This window comes from Pagrus pagrus (assembly GCF_965226575.1).
Source record: "Pagrus pagrus genome assembly, chromosome: 3".
In the NCBI taxonomy this organism is placed as follows: Eukaryota; Metazoa; Chordata; class Actinopteri; order Spariformes; family Sparidae; genus Pagrus; species Pagrus pagrus.
Genome location: NC_140187.1, coordinates 20,595,889 through 20,604,944, shown reverse-complemented (window position 1 = coordinate 20,604,944; position 9,056 = coordinate 20,595,889). Strand labels below are relative to the sequence as shown.

Sequence of the window (9,056 nt, the reverse complement as noted above, 5' to 3'; positions counted from 1 at the left end):
TAGAGACAAAAGTGATGTAAAAAGAAACAATAATTGAGGGCAACTTAAGTTGATCCAGCGTGGGAATATTTGAGATCCATAGATGTTGGCATGTTGGTGTTTAAACTGTATTGAAGTATCAAAAATATAAGGTTAGTGAACATTATAAAGGTACAGGTCACCCAAAACACAATACAGCGTCTTTATACCTACAAAACTATGTCTCCAAGCAGAGTGTTTTCGGTGGCATATGGCCCCAGAAGTCGCAAAAGGAGAGAAAATATACACAGAAAATAAAGAAAACTCATCAGCAGTCATAATGTTGTTCCTTATAAGAGATGGACCTTGTGAAATCGTAAATTCAGACTTAGCCAAAAGTGTTAAATAAGTGGAGCTTTATGCATCACTGAGTTTAAAGTGGGTGCACCGCACAAAAAAAGCTTGGACTGGGTTGCGTCAGCCTGTAAATCCTTAAATAAGTTTGTTTGAAGTCCCGCCTAAGTTCTTGGTAACTACGAGCAAGTTTCAAACTAATGTCTTACTAAATTTGATTGCACCATGAAATGTCTTTCCAAAAATAGTTTAGTCATTACTGTTTAAAGCCTATTTATGTCTGCATACGTGGAGAAATGTTTTTCAGAGGTAGCATTATTCATTAGTTAGTGTGAGGTTTCAAATGAGAGGGAAATATCTGATTAAACAACCTACCTGATGTTGTTTTCTAATTTATAGTTAGCTAGTCAAAGGTTATTGGCAAAATGCACTGCAAATTAAGAAATGCTGTCTTATTATTGAATTTAAAATATTCAGGATTTCAATCATTAAACAGAATGAATCAAGTTTCAGCTCAGATGTCTGTATTATCTTTGACTCAAAACGGGTCAACGTATGACCCGTATGACCCGTTTAGCTGTGTAGCTAATTGTTCAATTAGCTACACAGCACCTGGAGCCTGTTGCACCAGCTGTAAATTAGTAACCTTGTGTTTACTGAGAGTGAAAATTAGGCGATGGAATATGGTCGACGCATCTGACCTTAAACTTGATAAATGCTATTTAATATTTAATTCATTAAGATTTTAAATCACATTTCACAAAACTAGATGTATATTAGGTAGTTCAAACCAGAATGTGTGTGTATGGAAGGTCTCCATGGCTCTGGAGACGCATTTTAAATCCAAAACCTGACTCAAAATAAAAAATAAATAAATGTATTTTTGTTTTTTTTAAATGTGTTACTCAGGTTTATTTATCGCAACTCTTTAATAATCTAGACTGTAAACAAAACAAAGCACAGCTGTGGTCTCAGTTTATCTGCTGATAGTATTTATCTATTTTCATCCAATCTCAACAACATTAACCAATGAAGGGCATGTTGGACTTATTTTAGAGTAATTCTCACAAGCTTTGTTTCTCCTAATTTTGTCCCTCCTCTGCCTGTTTGTCCAAAAGTGAAATCCTCATGATAATCTTAAAAGGAGATTCATGAATGTGTGCCAGGAGGACTGGGACAGAGGAGAGGGACTAAATAAGGACAAAAATGAATGTTTTACCACTGAGAATACATTTTAGGACCACGTGGCAGTGTACTGTATGTCAAAATCTCAGATGCCAATCACATTTTGCTTTCACACACACACACACACATTGATCTTTAGATCTGAGCTTGGCAATTTCTTTGATAATTTACATTACACTGTTTAATAGTTAATGTCCTTCAAAGGCAAAACAAGGGATCTTCAGCACAAGGCTGGATCCAGGCCACAATATTTGACATAATGAAGTCTTTGATCTGATCGACTTACAGTTTAATAATTAGTGTGCTGCAGTGCCTTTCAGATGATGCAAGCTCCCCCTAAGCGGCTACAGCATTGCACTGCTATACAGTAATACAATAAACACCGAACACTGAGCAGAGAGGAGTGTTGCCCTTCGACACTGCTGGAAAAATGTTCAGTTTCTGGGTTTCAAAGCACAAATAATAAAACACTTTTACCTTAAATTAGAAGCTCATTATAGATAACGGCAAATGTGCATTTCTTTACTGATAAAGGAAACAAAATGGTGAAACTGTTCCCACAACAGGAGCAATCTCTAATGAAAGTGCCAGTCTGGTATATTTGTAAACTCATTATGAAAATGGCTTTTAATAGATGGCAATCGTGTTTAGCTATTTATTATAAATCTGCATTTGGCAAGATAACATCAGCTTAAATAACACATTGGTGCTAAAAAGGAGATTAACATTTGTAATGTTGCTAATTGAGACCCTGTGGATTCTCCCAATTTGCCCAAATTATGTTCTTGTTGGCAAGAAAACAGTGAGTCATAATTATTATATATAAGAGCAAGATACAAATCTTTCTCCCAAACAGCAGCGGGTGAGGCTTTCGTTGCAGGAGGGAGGGACACGACAACAACGCACGTGTTGAGAAAACGTGTTTTTCTCATCGTCTCCACTTCCCTCTGGCCAGGAAGAATTGCTAGAGCTAAGTGTCGGAGGTGTTTATTTACATCACCTCATATGAGATCTTTTTATCAATCCCAAAAACAAAAGAAAAAAACATTAACAAGACTTTTTCTCCTGTCTGCATTTCCCCATCAAAATAAAATGCACAGTCCATCTTGCAGTACAGAGGGATATTGAGGGTGAAACTACATATATCATTTAGAATCAAACAGTACATGTTCAGTGCTTCCTGATGTTGATTTGAGTTTAAGTAAGTATTGCGTGGTGAGACTCCTTGAATCCTTGAACTAGGCAAAGATCGTAGTGATGAACTCCCGGAAACGTTTGGCGTACTGCTCCGGGTGGACTGTTGAGATTTCTGCTCCTGCCTGCAAAACACACACAGACACACCCGGTCAGAGATAACTGAATACAACATGAAAGCAACCCTGTAAATTTTTCAGGATATCCTAACCAGTCGTGGTGTCTCACCCCGTGTTTGACAGCCTTGGCAGCGTGAGCAGCTTTTTTCTTGGTGTCGTACTGCGTCAGCACGTCAATCAGACCCATGAAATACACCTCCCTCTGGGGTGAATCTACATGGGAGTGATTCACAGCATTTGGTGAGTGATACTGATCTAAATGTATGATCGTATCTGTTGCTGGCCAGCATGAGATGAGCGTTCAGGCTCCTATAACCTACTTATATTCACTCAGCTGTCAGGACTCACCCACAGCGCTCTGAATAGCGTACACATCCACATAGGGGTCGAACTCCCCAGGGCCCATGGGTTTGAAGGAGTTCATGTAGCCACTGATACCCTCAGGTGAGGTGGAGCCCGGAGCAGGAGCCACGTCGTTTTCTTCCTCCTCGTCCTCTTCATAGGACGATTCCATCTCCTCCTCCTCCTCCCTCTCAGCCCGCTCCACATCGTGGATGCCCAGTAGCAGGCTGTAGTCCATGATCCTCATATGCACCAGAAACTGCAGCAAGGGGACGCATGCATGCACAAATTGTGTCAAAGAAAACTATAGACCATATTCACAAGGCGGCCATTTTCCTGTGAGTTCAAACTCAGGGTGAGAGGTCAGATGTGGTACTGCTGTGTTCTCGGGTGAAAGTCATATAAACGTAGATGATCTGAATAATTGTTATCGTTTCATTGTTTCCTGATTGATTAACAACTGTAAAGACAGATAGTTTGAACTGGAAGGAACATCAGACCATATTTCAAGGTAAAACAACAGGTTTCATTAACAGATTAGCTTCCATTAAACAACAGCTAACATTAGCCATTTAGCCACATTGTAGCTAACGATACTGGTTAATAAATACTGTTTTGATGTGATACGATAAGGAAAGGTGTAAATTAATTCAGAAATATCAACACACATCTTGAAGAGAGTTGTCTAAACCTGGGAATGAAACACTGCATGTTATCAAATGTTAATGTTAGCTAGGAAGTTGTTGAATGCTAACATCAGCTAATGGGTTATCAAATATGTTGTTTTACCTTGAAATATGGCCGAATGTGCCTCCAGATTTTCACTATCCATCATCTTTTCAGTTGCCTACATTAACACGACTTGCAGGTTTCTCACCCTGAGCGTGACGTTGGAGAAAAATGGCCACCGTGTGAGTAAGGTCTATGGCTGCGTGCTCCTTCAACGCCGTTGTCTTACCTCGATATCTCTGCTGAGCTTATCCATGATCTTCTGCTTCTCCTCGTCGCTCACATACACTTTTTGCATGTTATTCCTGAAGTCTACATCTTTATAAGTGGGCAGCTCCTTCACCTGGAAATGTAGAGTGAAGATCAACTACTGTGAAATTATATTTAGCCAAGAAATCACATTATCCATGAGTGTTTTTCTCATTAAAACACAATCAGCCGCTCTGTTTCCAGTGGCATACAACAGGAAAGTTTGAAAGAGCCTGATGTTATTTCAGCTCTATCTAGTTTCTGTGGTTTGTTGTTTGAGACAGAGAATACATATACTGTACGTCCACACCTTCACCAGTCTGGTGGCACGGCTGCAGCAAACTGAAGCTCGTAAAGTTCTCGTCCGAGCAAACAGCAAAGAGTGATAGATTTTTATTAGATCTCACTAAAGGGTCTTCTTTTTTTTTGTTTTTCTAAATATGAATCAAAAGCACTGAAATGGTTCGGGGGGGTTGTTAAAGGGGCATTCCACCCATTCTACTCTTATTGTCTTGTGGCCCTTGAGGAGCTTTGTAATGCCTGAGGAAATGTAAAATTCAGCATTTTTATGGGAATGCAGTACTAAATCACTGGAGTAGGCTCCTCCTTTAAATTTTGGTGATATTAAAAAAATGAACATGTCTTTAAGGTTACAGATCTTTCTTGCCTTTTCCTTTTGCCAAACATGTTTTTCCCATTGTTTTAAGAGATATCTGACCAGGTCAACAACAGATACTTAACTACTCCTGCAGGCTCGCATTCATCATCTTTTCAATAAGTCAAATTACATTTAAAAATAACAAGCGACACTCCTGCTCGCTTGTTATTGAAAGCGAACTTCACTGCATCCCTTCAGCAACACAGATGTTGGACTGCAGGCAGTTTAGGTAGAGCTTGTCATTCAACATTGACCTCAGTGTGATCTCACCTTCTCTTTAAAACTTGCCTCACGAGACACCAGGGAGCCCTGAGGAAAGAAAACACCCACACAGTCACCAACACTTCAAACCAAAATACTACGGAAACCATTATTTCACAAAGCTCTACTGTCACTGTCAGTTCATCAATCACAACAACCCGACAGTCTGCTTGCTACCGAAGGGGTTTTAGGTTTGGTACAACTTAAATGCTCATCAGGTGGCTAAATGAACTGAGGCATCACTCAAAACATGGAGTGATTACTGCAGTATTTACCTTGAGGTCGTACTTCCTGTGTACATGCAGTCTGTGGCTGAACATGTTCCTCATAACCAACAGGTAGGTGTCCTCGCTCTCCACTGTGACTCTGTACATGGCCAGGAACTGAGGGAGCAGTGTGTTGCCGTGGCAGGTGACTATATGCTAGAAGAAAATGGCAGTGAACAGGCAATGAATGATGGGAAAATAAATGAGAGGCTTCAACCTAGTGGCGTGGTCCTTTGTAGTCCCTGCTGTCAGACAAAAAGACTGGAATAATCTATTTACAAAATTCCAATACTGTGTTAATTTGCCTCTGTACTATCCTCTGCTTAGTTAAATGTCTTTAAAGAGTGTATCTCGCTCTCAAATCTTTCCCATCAGTCTGATTTTTATGCAGTTTGTAGAAACAAAAACAGTCGTGACAGTGTCTTTGCTTTATATTAGATATCTTTTATAGATACATTTAAATGTAAGAACGAGAGCTCCGGTCTTGTTTCATTACTTGTGGAAGAAAAAGTCTTTCAGCTTTGATACTGCAAAACCTTCACCATGGCAACCAGGGTTGTCACAAAAACAGCACACCGTCTCCTTGTATAAAACACACAGGACAAAATGAATGGAAAGTATGTGACTAATAGAAAGTACTGAATCACAAATTGGACTCACTAAAATGTGGATTAAGATCGTGTTCTGACCTGCGTTTAAACCTCCTACAAGGAGTACGTTTCCCACCCAGGGTAGGTCAGTTACCTGGTGATACTCAGAAAGGATGTTGTGCATTTCCTCCACCTCCTCACTGGAGATTTCTTTCACGACCAAAGTGCGGTCGTATGACGTCAGCAGCAGTCCCACGCACTGCCCATCCTCGTCTTTGAGGGGAGGACAGCGAGCCAGAGACACCTGTTGGTGAGAGAGAGGACGGCAACATGTGGCATCAGCTGTACAACAGTGAAACCCTTTACATCCATTATACAGGTATCCTGTATAATGGATGAACCATCACCAAAACCATCACTGACACACAGTTTACAAGCAAACAGACAGGACATTCAGAAAGATGAGACATATTTGTGTTTGTGTTATCATGCTGTATTTGATGCACACCCTTGTGTTTCAAGACATATTCTAGCATCGCTCTTGCAGATGTGCAGAAATAAAACTTTAACCAGCACATATTTTAATTACACATACAGCAATCATGTGCTAAACAAATGTGTTGTGCGCAGACTGAATGACGACTGTGTGCCACCTGGCTCATGCAAATATCACACAAAGAAATGCAAATTTAGAAGGGAGCAGATCAATGCATACAGGCAGGTGTCTGGTTTTATATACATGAAAAAACACTGAACAACCCTGGATAGTTGTTTGTTTGTGAAAGTCTGTGTCTCTGTTTTCCAACACCTTGTTACCTCCCTCATCCTGTAAAATAAGAGTTTTTGCCAACGTTGTTGTTAGCACATTAAATGTTGAGTTTATAATCATACCTGGTAATCTTGGTCCTCGATGCCGAAGCGCTCTCGCAGGTTTCTGAACACCTGCGGACAGTATTCTTTGAATTTGAACAGTCCCGGAAGGTTCTCTCTGAGGAACACAGATGTTTTACATTAAGTAAAAATAATGTAGCTTGATTCACTGTCTTCAAACAGCATCTCATTAGCAGCTACAACAACTTCATTATATGAATAGCCCATTTAAAAAAACTATGAAATAGTCACTCAAGGTTTCTGTTATTACTTTCTGTATCTTCTTAAACTCAGCACAAATATCACAAATGTAACATGTTCAAATCATGTGATCGAAAGGATGATATGATTAAAACCCTGCTTTTTACCTACCGTTATACTCAAATTGAAAAAATATATACATACAGAGATATAGTAACTACTGGCAGACGTCAAACTTGAGCACCAACATATTATAGGTCAAAGTAGCCACATCAACTATACTCAACAACAGCAAGGATATGAAGAGGGAGAACAATTCCCCAGGCTCCCTTATAAAACCACTCAATTTTGTGAGTTGTTGAGTTAGGAGAAACTTTATAAACTTTGTGAAGCGCTGTTTGTGACAAATTCTTAATTATTTGGGCCTTCTTGTAAATTCGGCGTATGTTAGCCCCCTCAGCACCCACAGTTCCCACATCCGTGTGTGCGTGTGTTTAATGATGCAGTGGTGTCAAGACCAGCTTTCTAAATGTCCAAATGACATTATCATCATTGGTTGAATTCTTCTTTTGCATCAAGCTGTATGCACAATTAAAAAAATCTCACAGCGGTAACAGCACTTGAACTGGAGAAAACATATTTTATTGTTCTTCCCACCTCTGTTTATAAGTCTTTACACGACCTGGATTCCTGAATGGATTAAAGGATTATTGAAAGCCACTCAAGACTCCATCCGTATAGAAACTGACCCTCGAAGCAGACAGGGTGAGTGTATAGCTCAGTTTTTATGAATCATTAATATTCTGAAACACTTTGCCTGAACGATGCTCATCCTCTGCGAGACCATCCACATTTTCTGATGAATTCATCAACTTAATTTGAAAGTTATTAATGTCCTGCTGGGTATAAACTGTGGTATATTATTCCTTTACATGTCGCCTTCACAACATAGCACCGCACAGAGAAGCCAAATTATTATTCCTTTCATCTCTCTGGCTGCTTTCACCCTTATTGTCAGTGGTAGGAGCTGTGGCTGTGGTAGTTTTTAAAGGTATTGTTGGAGTAAAAAAGGCTCTGCTGTTCTCTAAAGGGGTCTGTAATTTCTGATAAGCGCATGCAGGCAAATAAATCACAAGAGCCACAGAAATCTGTGCAAATCACAGGAAGCAGCGTGAAGGTTTCTCCAGAGGAGCACAGTACTTGTTGAAGAGGTGGTTGTTCACTTTGATCTTGGTGCTGGCTTTGAAGTCGTCTGGAAGCAGCATGACAGGTACAGGCACCTGGCTCAGGTCATTAATCTGCGCATGATCAGTGAGCATACAGTTAATGAACACATCCACGCACAGGCCAATAGCAAGAGAGTCATGAAGCAGCGCACGTACCTACCGAGTGATTGACTCCCCACATCAGGACGCTCAGCACGGGGTCACTGGCTCGGAAAACCTCCACTTTCTGCTGCACAAAGTGTTTCTTCTTCGTCTTCCTTTTGGGCGCCAGGGTGCTCAGAGGGTTGGAGGTGGCGCTGGGAGAAGACATCTCGCTTTCACGGCCGTGTGTCCGCGTCTCAGTGAGTGTGAGCCGGGTTTGTAATCTGTGGCGTCCTGTTTATGTAAAGTAGCCTGAAGTCCGCCTTGTCTGGAGTCTCTGCAGCAGCAACCTGCATGGCGCTGTAACACCTCCTGCTGCACACACTGTGCGGCTTTTACATGGAGCCAGTGCAACAAGAGTGAAATCAAACAGGTGCACAGTCCTGAGAGAGACACCGGGACAACATCAGCACTGAAGTCAGTGAACAACAGGCTCCCTGGTAATCTTTACTCATCTCAGGCATGTGATGTGGAGCTTACTTTGAACTGGAGAGAGTGTGTTAACATGTTATTTGCCAATTTGAACACAATCATGATAATAATAATAATTATTATTATAATGATAATAATGATAATGACAATCATACTACTACTACTACTACTACTTATAATAATGATAATAATAATAATATTGATACTGACAATCATACTACTACTGCTACTACTACTACTACTACTACTACTACTAATAATAATAATAATAGTAATAAAAA

The 9,056-nt window shown here is 40.3% G+C and overlaps 1 protein-coding gene across 2 annotated transcripts; it reads right to left on the bottom strand.

The window, feature by feature from the left end:
• Positions 1-1,828: 1,828 nt before the first annotated feature.
• LOC311254339 (phosphatidylinositol 5-phosphate 4-kinase type-2 gamma-like) lies at positions 1,829-8,708 on the bottom strand. 2 transcript variants are annotated; one of them, XM_084348051.1, is made up of 10 exons: positions 8,363-8,708; positions 8,177-8,274; positions 6,797-6,893; positions 6,060-6,209; positions 5,325-5,471; positions 5,059-5,097; positions 4,111-4,224; positions 3,159-3,411; positions 2,920-3,023; positions 1,829-2,816 (listed from the first exon to the last, which is right to left on the bottom strand). In XM_084348051.1, exons 1-10 carry the CDS (start codon positions 8,510-8,512, stop codon positions 2,736-2,738), a joined length of 1,233 nt encoding a protein of 410 aa, XP_084204177.1. In that variant the 5' UTR covers positions 8,513-8,708; the 3' UTR covers positions 1,829-2,735. The 2 variants fall into 2 exon arrangements, with proteins under 2 accessions (XP_084204177.1, XP_084204178.1); XM_084348052.1 differs by lacking the exon at positions 2,920-3,023.
• Positions 8,709-9,056: the final 348 nt, after the last annotated feature.

What these genes read in the sequence shown, in the direction of transcription:
- LOC311254339 (XM_084348051.1), bottom strand. Translation starts at nt 8,512, where the DNA reads ATGTCTTCTCCCAGCGCCACCTCCAACCCTCTGAGCACCCTGGCGCCC. An exon ending in AACAACCACCTCTTCAACAA is followed by an intron (nt 6,894 to 8,176) that starts GTACTGTGCTCC and finishes TGTGTTCCTCAG; the next exon opens with AGAGAACCTTCCGGGACTGT. An exon ending in AGCTCAGCAGAGATATCGAG is followed by an intron (nt 3,412 to 4,110) that starts GTAAGACAACGG and finishes CCCTTGCTGCAG; the next exon opens with TTTCTGGTGCATATGAGGAT.